Below are 26146 nucleotides of genomic sequence, written 5' to 3'. Positions count from 1 at the left end.
TATTTGAACAAAAGAATCGGGAGTCAAAAGTTTGACTTGGCCTTGTTCCTAAACGCATCGCATATACGCCTAAAGGAGGTAATCTGTCAACAATATGCTGATAGAAACTGAACTGAATCGAACCAGCTGTGAGGCTCAGGCTGCTCTGACAACTGAATGGGTGGGGCTAGCACTTGCCCCGCCCACTCGACCGTCCTCCCCCCTCTTCCTGTTTTCTGTTCTCTGGCGCAGGCGCGATGCGGTCCTTTAAACGTGCGCAAAGAGTTCCAGCAACCACATTCCCCTGCTGGTTGAATCCTTCCGCCTTGGCCCTGAGGGACTTTTTCTTCTGCTTGCTTTTGCTTCTGGAGCTCCCGACGTAACTCAACGCACTTAGCTAAGCCGTTTGGATGGGGGTTCCTGCATGAGATACGTCACTTTAGAGGCGCGCGGCGACATTTGGGGGAGGCTCCTTTCGTACCTGAGGAGAGTGGCGGAGGGAGACGCTTTGTTGTTGATGGCACAGCCTCAGCGGAGGGTATTGAGAAAGTCCAAGATGGCGGCGGCTGCCAGGCCGAGGGGACCCGGCAGGCCCTGAGTCCGGGAAGGGAGGGCTGTGAGAGCGGCACCGGGCCCGGAGAGGCACCAGGGAGACCCCGGAGAGGAGGCGGGAGCAAGGCTAAGGGGAGCGGCGACCCCGGGGAACCGCTACGGCCGAGCGGCCTAGTTAACCCTCTTCAGTCAGGCCTGCGGCTCAAGTGAGGGGGAGGGGCCGGGTATGGCCCCCTGAGGGGCCCCGGGAGGGAGGAGCGGGCGGGGGGCATGGAGTCCCGGGAGGAGCTGGGGGAGCAGACCGAGGCGGGAGACCAAGGCCCGGGAGACTGGGCGCCTCGCGAGGAGAAAGGGGAGCGAGGGGTGCGGGGTTCGAGGGCGGAGAGTTGGGAGCACGGGGATTGTGGGGAGCGTGGTCCCAGGTCAGAGAAGGCCGAGCGGGCTGCCAAGGGGGAGCGAGGGGCTCCCAGGGGCGACAAGGCTGAGCAAGGGGATGGGGGTCCCCGGGGAGATCGAGCTCTTCGGGCTCCCAGAGGGGCGGACCAGGCGGACCGGGGGCTTTGGGGGGCAGAGCAAGGCGAGTGGGTGGAGCGTGGCCCGGCCTGGGCAGGGGAAGCCGAACCCCCGTTGCCCCCGGAGGATTTCTTGCCGCCGCCCGAGTGTCCCGTCTTTGAGCCCAGTTGGGCTGAATTCAGCGACCCACTAGGTTACATTGCGAAAATCCGGCCCATCGCAGAGAAGAGCGGCATCTGCAAGATCCGCCCTCCTGCCGTAAGTATGGGGACACCAGTTGGGGGGCGCCTGTGGATTTCGGAGTAGCCCGTGCCTGCCAGTACGGAATTTGGAGCAGCAGGTTCTTGGTGTGCGACAGGCAGGTGCTTAGAGCAGGTGAGGGCCCTTGGGGCTAGTGTCCACAAGTGGAGTAGATCGAGTGGGAATTATATTGGGGTGCTCCCCTTTCAGTGGGTGAGAGAGTTCAATTTCAAGAAGCACCAGTGACAGAGCTTGGGTGTGGATAACATGACTTTAAGGATGTATGGGGCTGTTGTAACTCTTGAAAGGAATTATTGACAGCTGTCATAGTTATGGAAGGAGTAGAGTGTGGTGTGGAAGATGTATGGCCTTGGTGGGTTTGAAATATTTGGGTTCTTCCAGCAAGTCATAGCAGTGGGAGCCAATCCAGTGCCCACCAGAGGTTGTTGAACTCCAGTTCCCATCAGCACCAACCAGAGTGGCCTAAGATCAAGGATGATTGGAGTTGTAGTCCAACAATATCTGGAGATCACCACATTAGGTGTTTTTAGTCTTTGGGATGCTTGTCTTGGCATGATAATAAGAATGGATACGTAGCATCTGTGGATGCTAGAGGCAGTGATGCCCAGCATGCTCTTTGGGAGCTGAGCCATCTGCATTCACATTGGAGCATCACTTGTGACATAATCAGTGAATGGATGCTGAGTAGATGAGCAAGTTGATGGAGTGATTGGCTTTGTTTGGAAGAATGTTGATTCTCTGTCTTCATAGTATTGGTATCAACCTCTGTCAAATTTTGTGGGCTTGGAAGAGGCTTCAGTTTCTGATTGAGTTGTCAAGATGTGGTGAAATGTGTGTTTTGATGTAGAGCTTGTTCTTTTCCAAAGTTGTAGATTGGGTTATCACCTGCTTCTATTACTTCATGATTATTTCTACATTCTGATGTCTCATGAATTTCTTAGTTTCTCCCTTGCTGGGCCTCAGCTGTAAACTGCACTACAGCTAACAGTTTCATTCAACAGTGATGAGGTTAAGCTTATATTATTGATTTGCATGTATGTTGTTTAGTTCTTTCCCTGTTGTATTATTTTGATGCAGGGGAACTGGACATAGCCTAAAGATTTCAAAACCCAAAACAGAAAGCATTTCTGTAATGTCCAAATGACATAAACTTTGTCTAAGAAGCAGTAGAGGGAAATGCTAGTAAGTATTATTAGAGCAATGCTGCTTTTCTAGCAGAGATTGTATCAAACGAGGCATTGCATAGAGTTTTGATTCTTCTGTGGGACCAGAAGAGATGGTGAAATGGAATTCAGGTAGGTGTGTCTAGAGGAGGGGGCCCATCTGTTTTAGCATTTCTTGCCTTCTGGTCCCACTTAAGCTATTGAAACAACTCCACCCACCCTTCTTTCTCTTCTTCACTGAGAAACCATTGTGGTTTTTAGTCAGTGCACCAACGTCTGTCCAGTGAATAGTTTTTTTGTGAAGGTAAAATGGAACATTTTGAACAAGTGGTTTGTTCCACATTTGTTTCTAGAGAGGTACATGCTGTAGTTTAGACTAGTCAGTGTCCTCCATATCGACTGTTTCTGCTGTAGTCAAGCTTGATGTAGGATGGGAACCTGGGCGATGTGAGTCTGGACAATGATGTGAGTCTGGACAATGGTACCTAAGAGTTGTCTTGTTAGCATGTTTGGTTTTCCTCTTCCATTTTTAGGTTTTGGAATTTTAAGAGGCATTACTGTTTGATATCTTTGTTATGATTTTTTTTTGTGTGCTAACATTTAGTAGAATGTATGGCATTGTAGATCTGCTTTATCCCTTAAGCAAGCATTTCACTAGAAATCAGCAATGTGATAAAATGCCTTACAACTGAGAAAACAGGAATTTTCCAACTTAGCCTGCCTCTTAAGTTTGTTTTTTTTTTAGTTGAGTTATGCTGTTAGAAACCAATAAAATACTATTCTTTGCTGCCACAAATCCAAGAAATAGCCCATATTTATATGAATCATATAGGAAGGGGGGGGGGACACAAATCCTGGTGGCTGTTCAAGCTGATCAAAATTAAAATGTGTAACCATCAATTTGACCCACTTTTCTTACGAGACCTGGAATCTCTCTGTCTGCCTCTCTCTCTCTCTCTCTCTCTCTCTCTCACACACACACACACACACACACACTCTCCTTCACAGGCCTTCCCTTGTCTTTATGTCTGGCATTTGATGACCATAAGCAGTTGCCCCACCCTTGAAGTGCCTGTGTATCAGCATCAGCATAGTTCAGTTCCTGTATGTCCAGTGCCTTGGGGAAGAATATTGCTAATGGGTGAAAGAGACACTGATGATGTCCTGTGCTTCTATCTGTATAAATGGTCAAGATGAAGACATACACATGCGCACCACTTTACACTGCCTAATGCATTCATGCTTCACTAGGAGGCATCCATGTGGAAAGCTAGGCCTCTTTCAAGTGTCAGCTGTGTCTTCTTGATCTCTCTTGTGTATTGGGGGCTGTTTTGTTGTTACATCAAGGGTATTCCCCCTTCTGCCAAAGTTTTCCTGTTTTTAATCTAACTAACGTGCTTAAGCAGTCTAAGCTTAAAATCAAATGGGATCCTGTGAGACTACTTTCTGAGTTTCAAGGCACATAGATATTTAGCTTAATCCTTGCTCATGGTGGTGTGTTGTGAGCAAAAGTACTGGAATCTCTTGCTGTTTAGATTTAAAAGATTTACATGTGTGCACACAGAGCATTGGGATCCTAACCACACCATCTTTCCCTCTCATTCTTAGGACTGGCAGCCTCCCTTTGCTGTGGAAGTGGATAACTTCCGGTTTACCCCACGAATACAGAGGCTCAATGAACTAGAGGTGAGTCTTGCAAGTGTAGAGACAGAGAACTGTAAGGTTCCTTGCACATTTTTGATAAAATGAATAGGCTAGCTAAGACAGATGGCGTGCCTTCTTGTTTTTTGGTACTGGAAAAGGTTATCAGGAGAAGCCTTTAATCAATTGCAGCAAAATTAATATAATTCAAGAAATATGAGAGCATCCTGGAGGATAATGAGAAATTGTGGGATTTCTGGGTTTAATGGCTGTCAATTTTGTATGTAGTATATTTGTTTGTATTGTAGTAATTGTATTACAATTTATTTTAAGGGTTTCCCCACATCTTCATTGCTTTAATTAGAGTATCTCTGATTCTCTGCTCTTGTTATTTCTTCTCTTCTACTTTTCAAACGATTTATGTGCGTAAGGTACTGGCAAGATGGTACAATCCTATACATGTCTACTCAGAAGAAAGCCCCATTGAATTCAGTGAGTCTTTCTCCCACTTAAATGTGTATAGGATTGCAGCTTGAGTTGTACTTGGTGAAATAAGTGAACATTCTGAGGCTGCAATCCTAAATGCATTTGTTAAGCCCTGTTGGAGGCACTGAGAATTACTTACATAGGATTGTGCTGTAGGGAGTTAAGGTGTGAGATGGTGACCTAGCACTCTAGCTTCCTTTTTGGAGTGAAGTAGTCAAAGTTTAAAGTCTTAGCTATGTAGATGAGAAAAGTTGAAATATTACTATAGTGCACATGTCTAAGCCCAGTTCAATGAGTGTGTCTGCTATCTACAAAACTGATTTCATCATGGCACCATGAAAATATGTTAGAGGTCAGTAATTGGTGATTGAAAGATTCCATGATTAGTCGGAAACTAATGTAAGTCATTGATATGAGAAAAGCTGACTGCAGTTTGTCATGTCCCTATTGCCAGGCACAGACCAGAGTGAAGCTGAACTATTTAGACCAGATTGCAAAGTTTTGGGAAATCCAAGGTTCTGCACTGAAAATCCCCAATGTAGAGAGGCGAATCCTTGACTTGTACAGCCTCAGCAAAGTAAGTTGGAAACTAAATTCCTCCATTGAAAATAAGCTATTCCTTAAAAACAGAGATGGGAGATAATATGTAAAGTTTAAAAGGGATGGTAGAATGGATGGATTTCATTACTGGTTTGGTGAAGGGACTGCCAGGGCTCAGCCTTGGGTTGCTGTGGATCGTGATTTGGAGACGGGGATAGGAAAAACCAAGTATGATACTGGAATATGCATTCCTTTTGTGTGATGATTGTGTGAAATTAGCCAAGTTTGGGAGGAATAGTATTTCTCAATATTTTTGTATTCCAGATTGTGATGGAGGAAGGTGGATATGAAGCCATCTGCAAGGATCGGCGGTGGGCACGAGTGGCTCAACGCCTTTCCTATCCATCCGGGAAGAACATTGGATCCCTTCTTCGCTCCCACTATGAGCGCATAATCTACCCTTATGAAATGTACCAGTCCGGTGCCAACCTGGTGGTGAGTAGCAGATCTCTTAAAACCTCATTGCGCTTGCCATTTCCTTCTTATTTTAGATGCTTATAGGAAAGATTGGAACCTCATGAATGCATTCCCCTTGGGAACTATTCTGTTCTGGAAAATGATTTTTTTGTAGGCAGGAAGGCAGAGACTTGAGCTGCACAAAGATGTCATGTGCTCCCTTTGTGTTAGTCTCTTGCTCTTGTGGGAGAGCTGGATTAGGCACTTGCTATCTGATCCCTAGTGATGGGTCGGTGTAGCCATGAGGTCTGTTTGGTGCTAATTCTATTCTCCCCCAGCAGTGCAATACCCATCCATTTGACAACGAAGAGAAAGACAAGGAGTATAAGCCACACAGCATCCCATTGCGCCAATCGGTTCAGCCATCCAAGTTCAACAGCTATGGGCGCCGGGCCAAGCGTCTGCAGCAGGAGGTGAGTATAAGACACACCTTCAGCCCTAATTACAATTTTTGTTCTGGGTTGGGCCAGTCACTAACTCCCAGGGCTGTTACACACATGCATCTCCCTGACTCTGCAGAAAGCCTTGTTTCTTCCTAGACCTGCTGGGGTGCATCCCTCCCACATAAAGAAGTCTTGTCCTCACAGGTCTTAAAGACTGGAAATGTGTGTCTTTGGCTCTTCTGGGACAAAGCATTGCTTTTGGAGGGAACAAGCTCAGTGATTTTAAATTACTATGGCAGGAAGAGAAAGGAATGGTGATAAGACCAAGTAGATGAGAGTTTACAAACGTGGGTGTTCTTTTCTATAGAAGGGATATTGCCTCACTTTTTTGTGTGCGAGTTTCATCTTGATGAGCTAACAATGTAGGTTTAAGCCTTAGTCAGCTGTGAACCACTAAAGGTTTATTGGAATGTAGTTTTGGGGTTTTTTTAAAAAAATGTTTTGTTTTTTGTTAGTTGGTTGGTTTTAAGAAAGCAAAATCTGACTATTCTTGTACCTGTATAGTACAGTATGTGTAAATGTTGAATCTAGTTGTTTAGAGCATGTTCAAGGAACAGGTGTGTTTATGCATTTTTATTAATTAAAATACATAAGCTGCTTTGCAGCAGCTTCTTTGAAAGTGGCATGCAATAAAATAACTAAAATATGATAAAGATTCAATAAAAGAACAGCAGACACCACGTCATTAAGAGTTGGATAAAAATATGCTGGTTTGTGGAGTGTGGATTATTCCAAGATGAAGGCCTGCCTAAAGAGGCCGTCTTTCAGTAGAGGAAAGGGGTAGAGCAGACTCACAAGAGAGAGCATTCCAGAGTATGGGTGCTGCAACTTGAGGGAGCCCTGTCCTGCATAGCCACTTGCTATCCTTTTGTCCAGCTGCATTCCAGTAGCGGGTGGGGGGTGGCCACCAGCCCCAAAAGTGGATGGAGCCAGACCACACAGTCATATTCACACACACGCAAAGCTATTTCCCATGGAAACAGAGACGTATGTTTAATTCTTAGTAAATCTGCTCTAGTTTCACCATTTCTAGTTTGTTTTTAAAAGTGTAAAAAAAAAGTTCTTCAAAACCATTTATCCTGACTGCAAAAGGCACACAAAAAAACAAAAAATACCCTATAATACCAGCAGAAGAATGCAGATAACCTCAATGCATCTCTGAACTTCAAGCCCTGCTTTGCAGCTATTCAAAGCCTCATTTCATTCATTCAGTTGCAATATGTACAGATGCTTTTTGCATATTTGCCAGGAACACAAGACTACCTCTTGGCTGATCTTCTTACAAAGAAAGGATCTGCATTTGCACACTTTGCACAACACCAAAGCAGTTTTCCCTCTCAGCCATTCCCTGCTGAACAGCTGATAGGTGGGAGTGGAACTGATAGGTGGGAGTGGAGCCTGAAGGAGTTCCGCTGAGTTCTGTATCTGGTTCAGAAGTTGGGAGTTCCCCATCCCTACTTTAGGCAGTGGTGGAACATGGAGCAAGACCTTTCTGCCATATCTCAGTGGGTGAGCAGGATCATGAAGAGCAAACGACATATTTTGTTTTCAGTTATAAAATGAAAGACACAACCAATAATAGTAAAGGGGTTGGGAGTTGCTCATCTTTAGGAGCATGGAAATTTATTGGGGTATGTCTCGCAAACAAGGTTAGATCTTTGGCATGAATTAATCTGAAATAACCTCATGATTCCATGGTCTTCATCATGAATATGGATTAGAATCCCCACTTTGTCTGTTTACAGTGAAAGGATAGCTCAAAATCCACATTTTCCTACTCTCAAAACTCTGAAAGAACTAGGGTGACAGCATGGTGTAAAGGTGTGAATGGCTAGCTAATCTACATTAAGGTGCCTTGGGTGTCTATAGAGGATGAGGGGTGGTGGTAAGAATTAAAATTCCAGGATTATTTCTCCCTTCCCACGTTTTAAGCTTTGCTGTGTTGCTGAATAGTTCCCCTCTTGATAACCCCATCAGTAAAATGAGCCAAAAAATAGTTGTTGTTTTCCTCCCCTTTTCTTCTTGCCCCTTCCCCCACCATGACTACCCTGAAATTCTTGAGGAATTCCAGGAGAGAGTAAAGCCTAACCAGTTTTAGCTCCATTGTAGCAGATGGCTTTCAATTGTAAGGCACCTTAATTCCTTTCATTTCTAGATGTTCAAGAAAAAGAAGTCATAGACCAGGCAGCCATCTCCTTCATTACAATCCAGTACTACTCCCTTCATTAAAATTCCTGCAGCCCTGTTGTTGATCCCTACTCCCCACTCATTTTGTCGCCCTCCTACAGGAATCCGAATCGTGCCTTGAGCCTCCCAGCGCCCCAGCTCTGTTACCTGAGCGAGCGCCTCAAGCATGGGTACAGTTCCTGTTCTGTCCATCTCTCCTGCCTCTCTTTTATTCTTACTTACCCTGCTTCATGGCTGGAAGTCCATAGACCACATAAAATGGGAAATACGGCCTAAGGAGACTAAATCTCCCATAATACACTCTTGACTTTTGTTTATGTTGCAGTATGGCATGTTTCACATCAGGGATGTATGTAATCAAGAATTCTGTTGCACAATGTGAGGTTCTGCCCCAGGAGCTCAGTCACAGCTTAGCACTATCCTTGCAGTATCCAGTTCTCCCTATGCAACAGTTCTTCTCCCCAGTCTATCTTCTACTGTTGCTTTCCTTTGCTGCTGCTTTCTTCGAGTGTTTGTGACACCGTTTAAGGCTGGTAACCTTATATAGTTATCCCCTTTCTAATTACACCTTCCTTGCAGCCAGAGCCAACAGAGGAAGACATTGAGAAGAATCCAGAACTGAAGAAACTGCAGATTTATGGTGCTGGGCCTAAAATGCTCGGTTTGGGGCTTGTGGCCAAGGACAAGAATATGCGCAAGAAAGGTGGGAATTGTGAGCTAGCCCTGCATTTGAAAAGCTGGAGGCAGAGTCGGCCCTCTCCATTCCTAAGGTTTTTTTCTCCCCAAATATAGACAAGGAGATGCCTGAGTGCCCTCCAACAGTGATAGTGAAAGAGGAGGCCCCTGTTCCAGACACTAAGCTGGAACCCACATCACCCCGACGCTATGCAAACATGAAGGAGGAGCTGAGGCACAGTCCAGAACCTTGCACCAAGATGACAATGCGCCTGCGTCGCAACCACAACACTCAGTTTGTAAGTGGAATCTTCTGTGTTCCTACTCATTAGTCAGGTGCCCTCCATTTACCCCTCTATATCCTGCCTTTGCATTAAGTATCCTTTGTTGGCGGAGGAGGGCATCTAGAGTGGGTTACCTCCTCTCTCTTGTTCAAGGTCTCAGGATCTCATTTTCCTCTTTATCAGTGATGGAATGGATCAAGAGTGACTAATAGATGCTGGTTGCAGGGAGATGTGACCTCAGTCGCACTTTGCTTGCTTGTATTCAATAGCTGAATCGCCGTCCTGTACTTTCCTTTGGAACATGCAGTGATGGCTGCTGTCAAAGAAACACTGTTGATAGGGTTTAGCAGACACATGTTCTTGATTCTTATATGAGTGCTTAGGGTTTGCTCTATTTTCTTCCAGATTGAGTCTTTTGTTTGTCGTATCTGTGCACGGGGAGATGAGGATGACAAGCTCTTGTTATGTGATGGCTGTGATGACAACTACCACATCTTCTGCCTATTGCCCCCCTTACCTGAAATTCCAAAAGGCGTCTGGAGGTGTCCTAAATGTGTCATGGCGGTAAGGGGTCCCTTTCTGCCTCTTGACAGCAGGCACAGTGGAACATTTTTGCATGTCTAGATGTGAAGATGCCTGATCTAAATGGATCTCTTTTTTATTAAAAAATAATTATGAATCTACTGCTAACCTGATCATCATTGATAATTTGGTGGGAGGGGGCAGTGGCCATGTCTGAATCCTTTTACTTATTTTTTTCTGTCTTTGTTCTTCCATAGGAATGCAAGCGCCCCCCAGAGGCTTTTGGGTTTGAGCAGGCCACTCGAGAGTACACACTACAGAGCTTTGGCGAGATGGCAGATTCTTTCAAGGCAGACTATTTCAATATGCCTGTACATGTGAGTCACAGTACCCTCACTGTAGGCAAGGCCATGGGCTAGTAGGACCCAACTTATTTCTGGGAAGGTTATGGAATATGCTGGGTGCTGGAAGGAAGGAACACAGCATCCTGTTCTTTTGCAGATTCTGCCATGCAGTTTCTAGTGTCTTGAGTTTAAAAATGTGGGGTCTGTATTCTTGACTTCTTCCTCTGCTTCTTTTCCCAGATGGTGCCAACAGAGCTGGTGGAAAAGGAGTTCTGGCGCTTAGTAAACAGCATTGAAGAAGATGTAACAGTGGAGTATGGGGCTGATATCCATTCCAAGGAATTTGGAAGTGGCTTCCCCATCAATGATGGCAAAAGGCAGCTCTCTCCAGAGGAAGCGGTGTGTACCCTATTGAAGGCAGACGTCCTCTTGCCTACATATCTTAAGCCCCTCACCGTTTGTAACTTGAGGCTTACATTGTACTACTAGCCTTACCCTCTTTCTTAGCTCTCTACATGTGATTGCAGGAGTATGCAGCTAGCGGTTGGAACCTCAATGTGATGCCAGTGCTGAAGCAGTCAGTGCTATGCCACATAAATGCTGATATTTCGGGCATGAAGGTTCCATGGCTCTACGTGGGCATGGTGTTCTCTGCTTTCTGCTGGCACATCGAGGATCATTGGAGTTACTCTATTAACTACCTCCACTGGTAAGACATCTGGGGTGGGGAGGGGAGGGGCCATGGAGGCTGGATTTGTTGTCGAGTGCAAGGCTTCTCTAAAGGCAGCCCAAGTTGGAAGTAAGAAAGTCACAATTACAAAGAGTAAAAATTTAAAAATCACAAATAAGGGTGAAGGAATATTTTATTTTATTTTTATTAAATCTAAATAGAAAGACAGATGAAAGAGAAAACAGTGAACACAAGTCCGCTTTCATGGCACTTTGCATGGAATTTAGAGGACCCCAGAACGAATTCTGCTATAATGGAGCTCACATTATATAGTCCTTAAATAATAAGCCTTTAAGATAAGCAGCGCAGCGAGCACGCTTTCTTTTGTTACTCTGTCAGTTTTCCTCTCTTTTTCTGACTTCCTTCACTACCACCTGTTTTTGAACCTTGATGTGAACCAGTTTGGGAGACAAAATTTGTCTGAAATAAAATTTGCCTCTTTCTATATACTTCAGTAACCATATGTCTTGAGGGGGCATTTTGAGGCTGGGAATCAATGGATGCTCAGGCTGCCTTCTCCCGCATTTTAAGGATAGCTGAAAGCAGCACTTCCTGACTCAATTTCTTTTTCCAGGGGTGAACCCAAAACCTGGTATGGGGTCCCATCATTTGCTGCTGAACATCTGGAAGATGTAATGAAGAAGCTGACCCCAGAACTGTTTGAGAGTCAACCAGACTTGTTGCACCAGTTGGTGACGCTCATGAACCCCAACACACTCATGGCTCATGGGGTCCCAGTGAGTAATCTATCTGTCTAAGTAGCATGTATGTGTGTCTCCCTTGCACTGCCCTGTTCTCATTGCTTCCCCCTGTATGCTTCTGCAGGTTGTCCGAACCAACCAGTGTGCTGGAGAGTTTGTCATTACCTTCCCTAGAGCCTACCACAGTGGTTTCAACCAGGGCTATAACTTTGCTGAAGCAGTAAACTTCTGTACTGCTGACTGGGTGAGTCATATTTCTGCATTTTTAGAATATTTTTCTTGTAAGAAAGAGTGTGGTGGGCTACCCTACCAAAGCAGGACTTCAGGGTGATGAACGTGGGTTGCAGTTTATGACTGTGGAGTATGTAAGGTTCACCTGACAATCCTGGAGCCAGAGATCCTCAGTTGTATTGACGAATGGACTTCTTTCTTTTTCTTCTTAGTTGCCAGCTGGTCGCCAGTGCATTGAGCACTACCGCCGCCTCCGTCGATATTGTGTGTTCTCACATGAGGAGCTTATCTGTAAGATGGCTGCTTGCCCTGAGAAGCTAGACCTGAACTTGGCAGCTGCTGTGCACAAAGAGATGTTTATTCTGGTGCAAGAGGAGCGCAAATTGCGCAAGGCTCTTCTCGACAAGGTGCAGGGAAATATGATGGCTATATGATGCAGGGACAGGGAACAATTGTATGATAGCTGTGGATGCCTGAGCAGTTGATCATTGTTTCCTCCCTCCCCAGGGTATCACGGAGGCAGAGCGGGAGGCCTTTGAGCTGCTCCCAGATGATGAGCGCCAATGCGACAAGTGCAAGACAACATGTTTCTTGTCAGCACTAGCTTGCTATGATTGTCCAGATTGTCTTGTCTGCCTCTACCACATCAATGACCTCTGCAAGTGCCCCAGCAGCAAGCAGTACCTCAGGTGGGCAGAAAGAAGTAGACTGCTTTGTTTATTCATTTAAATGCATTTACAGTGGTGCCTCGCAAGACGAAATTAATCCGTTCTGCAAGTCTCTTCGTCTAGCGGTTTTTTCGTCTTGCGAAGCAAGCCCATTGACGGCTTAGGGGATTAGCGGCTTTTAGCGGCTTAGTGGATCAGCTGATAAGCGGCTTAGCGGCTTATAAAAAGGGGGGAAAAGGGAAAAAAACCCGTAGGAACTCGCAAGACATTTTCGTCTTGCGAAGCAAGCCCATAGGGAAATTCGTTTTGCGAAGCACCTCCAAAACGGAAAACCCTTTCGTCTAGCGGGTTTTCCGTCTTGCAAGGCGTTCATCTTGCGGGGCACCACTGTATAAACAACTTTAGACTTCTAAAAAGCTCTAAGCAGTGTGTAACAAGAAAACAAAAACAAAAAATTACATAAAAGCAACAAAACATCAGTTTAAAGCACATGAAAAGAAGAAATCAGGTAATTTAACCAGCCAGAGCAAAAAGACATGTAAATGCAAGACATGTAAACGAGTTATTTTGAACAAGCTCTTTGTCTCCACCCCTTATTTGTTTCCCTTCATCTGGCTGACTGGCCCTTTCAGTGCTGAAGGCCTGAACTAGGTGTTTTACATTGATTTGAGTATTATAGCATTGGAAACATGTCACACTGCTTTTTTTAAAAAAGCAGCTGCGATCTTAAGACTGTTTTCTTGGTGTCACTTTAGAGGAGAGGTGCTGAGTTGGACACAGGGAAACGTATGGTTTATGACTCCTGAAGTGTTACTAGGCTCAGCTTCTGTATAGGTGAAATCGTCATGACTGTCACACTTCAAAAACAAAATTAACATAGGCAGCCATCTGTCTAGCACACAAAATTGGCAACAGTCACAACTGTTCCAGGAGTGATGTGTTTACCCCAGTGGTCCACACGGCAGCATCTTGGTACCCTGACTCAGATGTTGGGGTTGGGAGATAACCTGGGAAAAGGGTGGGTGGGCTTGGGAAACTTGTTGAGAACATTGCAAGATAATGGCACATCTGTGCCTGCCTGACATTTCAGGCTTGCATGTGGAAGTTTGGAGGATACCTTATTACTATGTTAAGAGTGCTCTGAAGTGCTCCTATAAACCTATTGTCTGTAAAAAGGCTGCAGAATAGGAATGCCGAAGGTTTCACTTTTTCAGAGATGCTAACTTGGAAGTGATAAGCAGTAGCCATTAGTAATAATATTAATTTATTATTATTATTATTATAATTTATTATTTATACCCCACCCATCTGGCTGAGTTTCCCCAGCCACTCTAGTAACTACGACACAATGAAAGTGATAGGAAGATTGACACTAAAATAAATTGTAGGTGCATTCAAAGTCTTAAAAAGATGGTGTGTTGCTTTGTGAGAGGAGGAAATTAATAGTTTCAGTACAGGTTGTTAGGTATGATTTGAGGGTTGATGAATGGACTTTTGTGGGCTTTGCTCTGATTTTGAGATCAGACTGATCCCTTCTTTTTATTCCTCCATTCAGGTATCGGTACACTCTGGATGAGCTCCCAGCCATGTTACACAAGCTGAAGGTTCGAGCTGAGTGCTTTGACATGTGGGCCAACAAGGTTCGAATTGCTTTGGAAGTCGAAGATGGACGCAAAAGAAGTAAGTGACCTTGGGCATCTTATTTCTTAAGGCACTGGTGTCTTCTAACAAATAAGGTTAATCTCTATGGTCTCAGTGGGGAAGTGTGCAATTATCCCCCAAGTCCCTGCATACAGGCTGAGGTATGATGTGAGCAGAAAGTATGCACCCTTGCTGTAAGCATTAGGGCTTCCTTTTGTAAAGCAGAATGTGAGAAAAGCAGTGACAAGTGGGACACGTTAGGAGGAACTGAAGCATAAAATTCAGAATGAGAGTGATGGAGCTGGGAATCAGGTAATGTGTCACCCACTGATTGAGAGACAAGAATCCCACAATCGTTGGAAAGCTTTTGGCAACTCATGGGCTTTTTTCTGACCTGGCTTCCTGAGGTTGATAGCAGGAGGTGTAGCTGAAGAGGTGTAATTGGCTCTGAACTTCATGGAGTGTGTCTGCTCTTGCAGCCTTGGAGGAATTGCGTGCCCTAGAGTCCGAGGCACGTGAGAGGAAGTTCCCTGAGAATGAGCTCCTTCATCGACTCAAAAGCTGCTTGAGTGAAGCAGAGAAGTGTGTCTCAGAGGCCCTGGGTCTGATAAGCAGCCAAGAAACTGGGTGAGTGAAGACTGCAGATAATGAGTTTTATATACAACAATAGAAAGTGTGGATGGCATAGTCTTGCATCCCGCTTTATATGTCCATTGGGCTGAGGCAGTCCGTTTTCCAGAGTGTCTCTTCTGCAGGGATACTCTTCTTTGTTTTAATCGTACTGTATTAGTGAGGGGGCTGTTTTCTTCAGTAGTTTTCTGTGGGATCAAGTTTTGTTGTGTTTCTCTCTTTATAGCTGCTAAGTGCATTCTGTCCTTTTTCCTGCTTGCTCTTACAGGGAACCATCAGTCCATATGACAGTGGAAGAATTACGTGTTTTCCTAGAGCAAATGAGCAACTTGCCTTGTGTCATGCACCAAATCAAAGAAGTCCAGGTGGGATAATTGGTGGTGTATTGTGGCCCCCTGCCACAACTGGAGATATATTGTGCTCCACTGGGAACACTGATGACTGGTGTTGCTTTCTAGGTGAAACACTGAGTGACTGTAAAGGAATCTGTCTGACTTGATGATATGTATCATATTCTAGGGTGTGTTGGAGAAGGTGGAAGCTTTCCAAGCCGAGGTTCAGGAAGCTCTACAGGATCTCCCAGGCAACTCCCCAGAGCTGCACAGACTGCTGGCTCAGGGAACATGCCTAGGGGTGGAGGTGCCAGAGATGGAACTACTGGAGAGACAGGTGCAACAGGCTGTCTGGCTGGAGGAGGTCAAGCAGACTCTGCGTTCACCCCAAGATAAAGTCACTCTATCTGTTATGAGAGCACTCATCACCTCTGGTTGTGGGGTTGCACCTAGCCTTGCTGTGGACAAAGCCATGGCTGAACTACAGGAGTTACTCACTATTGCCCAGCGTTGGGAGGAAAAAGCCCAGATGTGCCTGGAGGCCAGGTGAGGTTTAAGCACCATTGTTGACAGGGAAGAGTTCAGATGCCTGGGTATCCACAGCTCTTGTTGGGAGGGTTCACTTCAACAGAACTTAGTTATTTGTGTATGTGCCAAAACATGCCCATGAAAATCCTTGTCTGATGACTTCCCTCCCCATCACTTGCAGGCAGAAGCACCCACCAGCTACACTAGAGGCCATCATCAAAGAGGCAGAGAACATCCCAGTGCACCTGCCCAATATCCTGTCACTCAAGGAGGCTCTTTCTAAGGCACAGGCTTGGATTGCTGATGTTGAGGAGATCCAGGTGTGCTGTAGCCCTGAGGATTTGGGTAACTTTGCTGTAAAGGCCTCAGAATCACACAGTAACCTCTTCAATATGTACTATAATCTCTTTACAGAATGGGGATCATTATCCTTGCCTGGATGACCTGGAGGGGCTTGTAGCTGTGGGTAGGGATTTGCCGGTGCGTCTGGAGGAACTGCGTCACTTAGAAGTGCAAGTGGCTACTGCACATTCCTGGCGGGAAAAGGCTTCCAAAACCTTTCTCAAAAAGAATTCCTGTTACACGTTACTTGAGGTTAGTGATGGTGTTGTGCATGTGAGATCGGTGGATGCCATTCTAGGGCCTGACCTCTTGAATCAAATGCTTCATACCTCGCCTCTTTCTCCCAGGTGCTGTGCCCATGTGCTGATGCCGACTCGGACAGTGTCAAACGCACCAAGTGGCAGCGGGAGAAGGAACCAGGCCTATACAAATCTGATACAGAAAGCCTGGGCCTCTCAGCACAAGACCTCAGGGACCCTGGCTCCGTTGTGAGTGGCTGGCTTGAGAGGGCTGTTTGTATTATGAATGGGATCTGGGGTCTTTTTCCTATGAGAGGTGTTGGTTCTGAACTAGCCCCAGGTTGGTAGGATTGTTTCTCATACCTTCACCTGCAATGGTGATGGATTTGATTTGATCTAATATTTCTGAGCTCAAAGCAGCTCACAATCATCACAATAGCATTAAAAAACAACAGACATTGCAATCACTATACTATCAAACACAGTAACACATGAATAAAGCAAACAACAACAAATTCATCAAAATGATTGATACAATTCAACAAAATCTTAGCAATGCTTATATAATTCAATAAAATCATAGCAATGCTTTAGATATTGCTGAGGTCCATATTTAAATTTTAATGATTCTGAAAGTAAGTAGGACTGCATTGCTATTGAAATATAAAAATTGATACGATGGACTTGTCCTTTTGTAGATGAGTACTGAAGAATCTGGGAAATGGGTAGCATGTCTGGATTTCTGCTAATAACTTACTTTAGTTCAGAGATGAGGTAGCTGTAACCTTCCAGCTCCTATAAATGCCCAGCCAGATAGTGCAGCAACATCTGGAGAACCACAGATTTCCCATCACTAATCTAGTAGTACCTTGTTTGGAGAAGGGGAAATTAGGTTCTAGTGAGGAGAATGGGATTTTGCTTAAGTTTTTACTTCTGTGTAATCACGACTATGTAACCTTGTGCCAGCAGATCTTGGCCTTCAAAGAAGGTGAGCAGAAGGAGAAAGCGGGGATCCTACGCCTACGTCAGTCAAATGCCCAGAAGCCTGTGCCATCAACGCACAGTTCTCCTGGGGGCCAGTACTGTGTATGTTCCCAGCCTCCAAGCCCTGCTATGCTGCAGTGTGAACTGTGTCAGGACTGGTTCCACACCACCTGTGTGGCTTGGCCCCGCCTTGGCAACCCCCGCCCCTCTCCTGCATGGTGGGAATGGGAAGCAAAATTCCTCTGCCCACTCTGCCAGCGCTCTCGCCGGCCCCGCCTGGAGACGATCCTGGCTCTGCTTGTAGCCCTACAAAAGCTTCCTGTGCGCCTGCCTGAGGGAGAAGCTCTACAGTGCTTGACAGAGCGAGCCATTACATGGCAGGACCGTGCCCGTCAGCTCCTAGCCTCCTCAGATGTAGCAGCTGCCTTGGAGCGTCTGGCGGGGCTGCGGCAGCGACTGGTTGGAGATTCGGCCAAGGAGGCAGGTGCTCTCAAAGAGAGCAGCTGTAATGAACAGACCAAGGTAAGTGATTACAGGGGGAGATGGGTTGGTTTTTAGTGCTAACTAGCCAAGTCTGGATTGGGAGCATAAGTGTGGTGCATGTATTTGTCTTTCATATAGGTGTGTTTGCTTTCCAGTGGCAGAATGTTCTTATTTTGTAGAAACGTCAGCTTAGCAATAACAATAAAAAGTAAATGTAGAGATTTTCTGTCCAAATAGGTATCTAAATGAGACTGATGGTTATAATCCACATGTTCCATGGTAGAAAGAGCAGTGAAATCCTCGTACAGTTGTGCAGTCAGTGGATGGTGGGTGTTCATCCTTCCAGCCTTTGCAATAAGGAACTTCTTTTGTTGTACATTTGTTAGTGCCCACACCTATTGGCAGAATTCTGAATACACTTTACTGTATTTGGGGCCTTCGAAGAATTTGGTAATTTTGGTTTAAAAAAAAAAAGTAAATTACAAAAAGATACTGTAGGGAGGGAGATAAGGAGGAACAATAATCTGCTTTCTTTTTTACAAAAAGAAGTGCTGGAGCCATTAATATGCAAGAGAATGGAGCCACTTGGAAAAATACAATTCTTTGCCAGCTTCTGAATCTTAAATCTTTTCATCTGTTCTGGAAACCAAATAATTATTTGATTCAGATCAATATGTGAAATTCATCTCCCACCCCTATTGCTTGGCCTTCATCTCCCTTGCCACACTGCTATAATAACAGGAGGAGCCACTGCTGCCAGAATTTTCCTGCATCTAGCCCTTATACACCCCTGCTTGCCCGCTTCCTGTTATTAATGCGCAGTTGTCCTATCGCCAGACACTGTGTGTTATTTTGCCCCACGTCCATCACCCATTGGTTCTTCAGGCCACTGTCTAGTTTGTCCCACTTGGTTTTAGCCACCCTCTTTCTGGACCACCACCTCCAGCATTCCCCTCTCTCTCCCTCACTTAGTATGCAGCACTTCTCCTTAAGCACTGGAAAGTTCATTCAGTGTCCTTTTCTGCTTTTCTTGATAAGTCCCTTGCCTCAATTCCTAGTTTTCTCTGCATTTCTGCAAGCCTTTTTCTCCTGACACTTTCTACAGGTCTCTCATTGTATTGCCTATTCTGAACCTCTCTTTCCGTAGCTGTTTCATGTCCTGGGACCTCCTTACAGTCCTCAGACTGTGTGTGAGATTTCAGCCTCGCCCAAACCTACCACTTTCTTCCCTCAAAAGCTGGTTTGCCAACTGCTTTGTTCCTTAAACAGCTGAGCATTCCAATCTATCACACCAGTTTAGCCACTCTGTCTCTCAAAGGTTTGAACATGACAAAGTGTGATGTAATATACATCTTTTGAATTGCCTTGCCTTGACTACCATGATCTCAAGTGAATCTCATGTGCCGTCTCACCATCTACAGGGCTACATTAGTTCCTGTGCAGAAACTGCATTTGTGACTTGGAAGTCCATTTCATCACACATCTTCCTTTTCCTCAATCAGGTTTCCTTGGAGAACGGAGACTCCACAGCTCCAGAAAAGAATGGCTCCTGTGCCTCAGGTATTTCTCTAGTAAAGCCCTTATTTTGCCAGCTTCCCCACTTAGAATTTAGGAAGTTTGTAGTTGAGTGTTCCACTTATTTTTAGGCGCCTGGTTTAACAATTATTTGGGGAAATTAGTCCTAGCCCTGTTGTGCAGCAGAGGATTCTAGCTCTTTCTTCTCCTCAGTTGCCTTTCTGCCCCTCTCACAGACCTGGAGACGCTCTGCTCTTACCTGCCACGGCTGCAGGGCCCTGTGCTGGAGGTGACAGATGCCATTCGCCTACCCCTGGAGGAGCTGCTAATGGAGGGAGATCTTCTGGAGGTGACGCTAGATGAGAGCCAGAGCATTTGGCGCCTGCTGCAGGCTGCTTCTGCTCCCCAGCTCGACAAATTCCACCAGTTGCTAGATGTAAGCAACCATGCTTTCCCCCCCTCTGGGGGCATATTCTAATTATCATCAGAAATCCTGATCTGATTCCTTATTTGTTGGGACTTCTTTCACTAGCCATGAATTCATTATGGCCTCCTTCATCACAGGAGTGTTGGGAGGAGGACTCCTGGGTGTGGCATTTGTCAGTGAATTAGGAGTAGATTGATACCTCAAGGGACTCTTATCAAAGCTGGAGTCGCTCATGAACTGAGCAGCTGGTGGTTGTTGTTCATTTTTTAAAAAATTGTTACATTTGTATCCTGCCTTTCAACAAAATGGTGCTCAGCTAACAGCAATAAACAAAAATACAATGAAATTCCTTGGGGCACCTTTAAAAATGTCCTATTTGTTGCGTCTTTAAAGTGCTGCAACATTCTTTGTTGTTTTCCTAACATGGCTTCTTTTATCCAACCTGCTCTCTAGCAGAGAGCAGATCTAGAATCCAGAAAAACTGAAGGCGGTTTATTAGAATAAGTGGTAGACTTCTGGTGTAGAGTAAGTGCGCCTATAGTTGCATTACCTGTGTGAAGGGGCCTGAGGAAGGGCTTATCATGTAGGTCAGTGCAGAGACGTTGAGTCATAAGTTAACAGCATTGTAGAAGCAACTGATTACTATGTAGGTATTAGAATTACCTGCACAGGATTATCTTGGAATTAGCTTTGAATCCATCCTTTTTCTTTTTTTCCCTTTTTGAATTTTGCAGTAACTGCAGCAGTTGTGTGATATTCTCTGGAAGTCACACAGGGGCAGAATTGGAGCACCCTGGTCTTGCTCTATATGGCATCAAGGAAATCAACCCTGCCCATTGTTGTACTTTGTACATTTTCCCAATATTGGGTTTCTGAATAGTTTGAATACTTTTGAATACTTTGAGTGAGTTGGCTGCAGCAACTTCACAGGCACAGATGAGTGCCCTCATGACAGATCTGATTCTGTGGTGTAGTTCTGCCATGAAAAAAAAAAAAAGAAATTAAGCCAAAGCTTGCAGTAGGTTAGGATATTACACTGTGTATCTGTAAGAGGCATAAACTACATAATAACCCCACATAAGCATCAGAAAAACAGGATTTGTCAGCCCCTGCTTTCTTGTTTGTTCCTTTTCAGCTGGAGCAAGCAGAGCGGCGTGGCACCCGTGGGAGAGGCCGAGACTCTGAGCGAAGGCGGAAGCGGAAGACAGAGCGCGGCGACTACCCACCCTTGCCCAAGGAGGAATTAGAGCCAAAGAAGATCCGGGGGGCAGACCCAGCGCTGCCTCAGGGTGGGGCTCCCCCTGCAGCAGGCACAGATTGCAGCCACAATGGAGTTGGGGTAAATGTGGAATGGGGCATGTTCTGAGCTAGTAGTGGGGCACTCAGGGGTTTGGGTTTTTTTTGTTTGTTTGTTTTTTTCTCAGCCCAATAGTTAATGTGTAGTAACTGTCTTCCTTTTTCCTAGCAGTTGTGACGGCTAGATGATGCCTGGATTTCCCCTTCCTGGACTATACTGCACTGCAAGGGACTCTGGCAGCCCCATGTCACCCTGTTGGTTTGACTAGCACTCTGCATGGGGGGGAGGCACCTAGTCCCAGAAGCTGGAGGCTACAATCTCCCCCACCCGGACTCAGCACTGGCCCTGCACCAGACTATTTTCAGATGATGTAATATTTCATTTTCTTCTTTTCCTCCTTTTGTATTGTTGATACCTCGGCAGGGGGAGGCATTGCAGGGGTCACCATGGGCACCAAATGCAGGACCCACCAGTTCCCTTTGGTGGAAGCAGCAGGGTGCACCCTGTTGCTGTAAGGACTAGAGCCTTGCAGAGACCTGTTGTGGGTGGCGATAGCAGTGTGTGCTGGGAAAATCCCCAGCTCCTTGCTTCTGGCAGTAAAGGAATCAGGTGCCCTCTTAAGGGCAGTGCCCTGCTCCTCGTACCAGCATTCCCTAGATACAACAGGGGCAGCGCCTCCTGTTGCACAGAGGGGCAGCTCTCCCCAAACACCCTTATCTTCCTCCTGGTACCTGTTGGGTTTTATAGGAACTGGGGTAACCACTTTGTTCTTTAGGGTGGTGGACGGGGCAAGGAATCTTCCCGTTCCACTCCAGCCTCTACTCCACCCTGACCTTCCTACCCCAAATCATGGGCCCCATGCTGCCTCAGGCTCTGACACTAAAGTCCTTTTGTCTTTCTCTTTTTAGTGTTTTTCCTTTTTTCCAGCAGGGGAGGGTGGGCTGTTGAGGGTAGGGAGGGGTGTGTTATTTTATTGTATTATGATTTTTTATTATTATTAAACTTTGGAGGTTAATGAACTTACTTGGATTTTGGGGGTGAGCGCCACCTCATCCGTCAGGGGTGCTTTTAGCAGTTGTCATGTAAAATGTAGGCATGCACAGGTCTAGTGACTGCTCCTGTCTTGTAACTTCCTGCTATGTAGGAGGGTAGCTGTGGAGCACTGAGAAGCCCTGATTAGCTGCTTTCTCCTTTTGAAATTCTGAGTTCTGGCACCCTAGTTTTCAGTAAAAAATAGTGTGATATGATTCTTCCAGGTGCCTAATAGTCACTGTAGAGGCAGAGTGGGGAACCTGCAGGCCAAGGGCCGCATGTAGCTGTCAGCCTAATCCCATACTGCTGGTGATGGTGGGGAACCTACCAGAAGAGGAGAAGGAGGGGGTGGAAAATTCCACAATTGATCAGTTCAGTCCTGTGGCAAATGTAATCTGTCCCTTTCCCTAGCAGTCCACTCTCTAGGGAGAAGTGGGTGACAGGAAAATAGAGAAAAAGGTTGCCCACTTTTGGCAGCAGCCCGGCCCATCATTGGCACATGGTTCCTGACAGAAAGTTTCCCATACTCTAGCTGTAGCAAGCCCTGCTCTCCCTCCAGTAGTGAATTGCACATCACCAAGAAAAGAGAAAGCCCTTTAGGCCAAACCTACATACGTTGCCAATAAGACACAAAGAAGGAATTTGAGGGGCAAATTGTTATGGCTCTGAAAATGGATATTTAAAACTTTTTTTAATACTTGAGAAGCCCTGCCACCCCCCAAAAAGCCCAGAGAAGTAGAAGGAGCAGTAGGTGACAGAAGGGTACTGAACAAAGACAGAGTCAGGTAAATAGGTTTTTCTGTGTCAGATTATCTTTGAGACTTAACAGCGAGTGCACCTGAAAAGCTATGTTAAAGAGAGGTAAGAAAGGATGATATTTCAGAACTCAATTGTCAAATAAAAGATTAACATCAGCTGGGCTGGGCTGCATGACACTTTAACCAAGGCATTTTTCCTCCAATATTAAATCATTGATATTTTGTGTAAAACAGGAAAATTATTTTTTTTCCTTTTTTGGAGAGGAGTTGAAGGCAGGCAGTGGAATAACAGGGTTTTTAAACATCCAGGAAATTAGAAAGCCATTTCCCCAGGTAAACTGGTAGAAAGCATTATTTAAGACTAAGATACTTAAGTCTACATAGGACTGGCCTTCCTGGTGATGAATCAACATGGAGGAAGTCTTGCCTCCTTAACATCTTTGGAATTCAGTGTCTCGAACACTGAGCTAAGACCAATCAGCATTAGATGCTTGGGATTCCAGAATGCTTTTGACTGTCCCTCCCCATAGCTTCCTAGGAAAGCTTTGCAGTGAGAGATGAGAGGAAGAATTTTCCCATGGACCAGTAACTGGCTATAAAGCAGGGAGAAGCAAAGGGTAGATGTGACTGAGTAGTTTTCACAATGGAGAAGAGCAGCCAGTAGTGTTTTAAGTGTCCCTCTTAGAATTGATGCTATGTAATATTTTTAATCAAACTATAGGCAGGGAATAGTAAGTAGCCAAGTTCTGCAAATAACACCAACTTGTTCAAAATGGTGAAATTCTAAGGAGTCAGGGCAAAGCTTCAAAAGGGGCCTCCGCAGAGGTGTATACTATTTTATGCTATGTGTAACTAGCCTACACAATGTGCTTTTAGTTGTTATAATAATAGCACCAAGCTCCGATGGCTTTTAAAAAGGATTACATAAATGTGTGGAGGACAGAGCTATTGCTACTCATCAACAATAGAAGCTTAATGGAAATTACATGTGCCAAAACAGTGTTCTGGAACACCAGATTTTTTTGGAGGGGGGGAATGGTAAGATGGCTATTGTTTCCAGCAGCTTCTGCAAAACACAATGTTGAACTAGATGGGGCTTGATCCATCAGCGAAACCTTTGGTTCTTGAGCTGGATACATGTCCTTCCGGTGCCTTTGTAGCACCATTGCTAGGTTTTCCCCCTTACCCTTCCTCCTTGGTCCAGCACTTGAAGGTGGGGCTGCAGGGGTGTAGGCAGAACCCTCCTACAACTGAGGCATAAAGCAGTTCCCCTACCGTGGGGAGAAGGAGTCTGCAAACAGAGAACATGTAAAAGGGTGTCTTTCCTGCTATAGACAAAACAGAAATGCTGGAGAACTCCAATCATCTGAATAACCTGCAGTCCAAAGCCTGCTGCTGCATTTCAGTTCAACAAGCATTTTATACAGGACTCAAAATAATAATAATAATAATAAGCAAAAGTAGCCTTGTCTTATAAGAAAAATTCCAAACTTCACATTAGAGCAACAACTTAACCCAACCAAACTCTCACTAAATTGTTATCCAGAACACTCTCATCAGGCTAGATGGCAAACAAAGCAGGGGGGACTGTAGATGTCTTATGGTGGCACGTAGAAGGAGGTGGCAGACATTAAAATGAGAGACTTGAGCCTGATGACTTGTCCCCCCAGACTATTAAGAGGAAGTGAGAGCCCAGTCAACCCACCAAGGATGGCAAAAGGCATAAATGCACCCATTCTGCTGGTGACCAGCAGTGTTTGCGGGAACCATTGCCAAGGCAAGAACCGTATGATCTAGTTGAGATTCCTTCATTGGAGGGGGTTGGACTAGATGGCTTCGGGAACGCTCCCAATGCAACAGTTCCATGATTCAATGAGGTTTTGATGATTAAGCGGTATATAAAGCACATTAAATAAAATGCAATAGTTGCAGGTTTCAGGTTGCATCTATGGCTGCAGGGAGAAAAGGCACACATGATGGATGAAACCTGCAAATTACCTAGCAGTGTTTCATTTGAATGTCTGCTACATCCTCCCACATTCCATCTTACGATTCTAACTAAATGTAGTCTCCATGGTTTCAGCACTAGCCAATTCTCCCCTCCCTGCTTTTGTTTACCTGAAGAAGCATTCTAAAGAATTTGAAACCTTTATAACATTTTGGTTCACTTAATAAAAGTATTTTCCTAAGTTGGATATTGAAATATACAGAGCAATTGGTCTTCCCACTCATTCAAATTAACTGTATTTGCTTATTTGGCCAGAGACCAGACAAAACCTAGGATAGATCTGTCTGTTGATTACTTCCATTCAAGGGTAAGGGTCAGTTTTATACCTGTGTTGTAGCCAAGGTAAAAGTCAGCTTAATAACATGTTTTTTATCCTTCTCTGGTGTTGACCCCTCCCATTCTCGGTAGGTCTTTGATCTAACTGGATGGGGCATTACAACTACATTTTAAATATAATTTTAGGATCACTGTGCAGGAATGTTGTTACTTTCAGAAATTCACCATGGCCCTCTGCATTTTGTTTAGAAAATAAACTGGCATTTTTATTCTCTGCAGTCTGCTCCTGTAACAGAGGGATAATAAACCATGAGGTTAATGTTGAAGGAAGCCCCACCATTTTCCTATCACAGTAGGAAACAGTTTGTCATGTTAGCGGGGATGGTGGTGGTAGGTGGGTGGGTGGGAGTGAATGAGCATTGTAAAAAATAGACTCTAAAACCAAAGCCCCTGGAATCTGCACTGGTCATGTATCTACAGCTGTGGGAAAAGCCAGTGAGCCTTGGTCCTGCAAAACCTTGGAATTAGCCTGGACACACAACACAACACACACTATTAGCATCAGTGCTGTCCCCTCAGTTTGAGGAGGAGAGAGGTTTCCCCCGTCTCTGTATCCACCCATCTCTTACAAAGAGTCCCTTGGAATGTCATTCTCTCAAGCCAGAGAACGTGGGTTCAAATCCTCTCCCCGCTCTTTCCCCTCCCATGAAGCTCAACTCCGAGGAGGGGAATGGTGGCCTGTCCATGGCTTGGAGCGGTGGTGGTGCTGGCGGCGGCGGCTACTGCTGTTGCTGCTGCTGCTTCTTTGGGAGTGCTGGGGACGACTACTGGTCCAGTTCAGAGAGTGCTGGGTGGCTCTGTACCAGCTGCTTCCCTGTTCCGAGTCCCACAGACTAGGTCCAGAGTGGGACTGGCGGCCGCTCCGACTACGCCATGTATCCTGGCCTTTGTTGAGCTGTCGCCAGTAGCTCTCGCAAATGCCAAGAGCAGGGGCCTCCTGGGTGATGGCCCCCTCCAGCAAGGCATGTGGAAGTACGTGCAAACGAAGACGGCGCAGTGTGTGGCGGAATCTGTTCTCTGTGCCTATGCACTGGTAGAGCCCACCATCAGCCGGTGTCACTGGGCCTAAAAGCACACCCTGAGGCGTGCGCAGCAACACACGATCACGGGGCAGCTGCAAAGGGAAGAAGAGAGTGAGGTAACTGAAGGGATTTAAAT

General features: G+C 45.5%; 2 protein-coding genes across 10 annotated transcripts in view; one reads left to right on the top strand and one right to left on the bottom strand.

The window, feature by feature from the left end:
• Positions 1-285: 285 nt before the first annotated feature.
• KDM5C (lysine demethylase 5C) lies at positions 286-25202 on the top strand. Of its 7 annotated transcripts, none has more exons than XM_079959969.1 (28): positions 286-1302; positions 4077-4154; positions 5050-5172; positions 5460-5630; positions 5930-6064; positions 8383-8451; positions 8861-8984; positions 9074-9255; positions 9646-9804; positions 10020-10139; positions 10347-10505; positions 10634-10815; positions 11411-11573; positions 11662-11781; positions 11981-12175; positions 12276-12457; positions 13992-14116; positions 14557-14704; positions 14976-15072; positions 15227-15585; positions 15749-15887; positions 15982-16161; positions 16257-16397; positions 17115-17654; positions 19118-19175; positions 19367-19566; positions 20693-20896; positions 21023-25202. In XM_079959969.1, exons 1-28 carry the CDS (start codon positions 802-804, stop codon positions 21029-21031), a joined length of 4863 nt encoding a protein of 1620 aa, XP_079816095.1. In that variant the 5' UTR covers positions 286-801; the 3' UTR covers positions 21032-25202. The 7 variants fall into 7 exon arrangements, with proteins under 7 accessions (XP_079816095.1, XP_079816099.1, XP_079816097.1 ...); XM_079959974.1 differs by having other exon boundaries at positions 287-1302; positions 5933-6064; positions 17118-17654; XM_079959970.1 differs by having other exon boundaries at positions 287-1302; positions 17118-17654.
• LOC307206691 (semaphorin-3F-like) overlaps positions 24045-26146 on the bottom strand; it is a 34846-nt gene continuing 32744 nt past the window's right edge. For all 3 annotated transcript variants that reach the window (XM_079960025.1, XM_079960024.1, XM_079960023.1), the window contains exon 18: positions 24045-26102. In XM_079960025.1, the coding sequence (XP_079816151.1) occupies positions 25641-26102 (462 nt within the window). In that variant the 3' untranslated portion in view covers positions 24045-25640. The remainder of the gene's footprint in view (positions 26103-26146) is intronic.

The sequence above is a fragment of the Podarcis cretensis genome (assembly GCF_951804945.1).
Source record: "Podarcis cretensis genome assembly, chromosome: 17".
Classification (NCBI taxonomy): Eukaryota; Metazoa; Chordata; class Lepidosauria; order Squamata; family Lacertidae; genus Podarcis; species Podarcis cretensis.
Note: the sequence above shows the minus strand (reverse complement) of the source record. Positions and strands in the feature narration are given on the sequence as shown.

What these genes read in the sequence shown, in the direction of transcription:
- KDM5C (XM_079959969.1), top strand. Translation starts at nt 802, where the DNA reads ATGGAGTCCCGGGAGGAGCTGGGGGAGCAGACCGAGGCGGGAGACCAA. An exon ending in AGCTCTCTCCAGAGGAAGCG is followed by an intron (nt 10,506 to 10,633) that starts GTGTGTACCCTA and finishes ATGTGATTGCAG; the next exon opens with GAGTATGCAGCTAGCGGTTG. An exon ending in ACTTCTGTACTGCTGACTGG is followed by an intron (nt 11,782 to 11,980) that starts GTGAGTCATATT and finishes TTTTCTTCTTAG; the next exon opens with TTGCCAGCTGGTCGCCAGTG.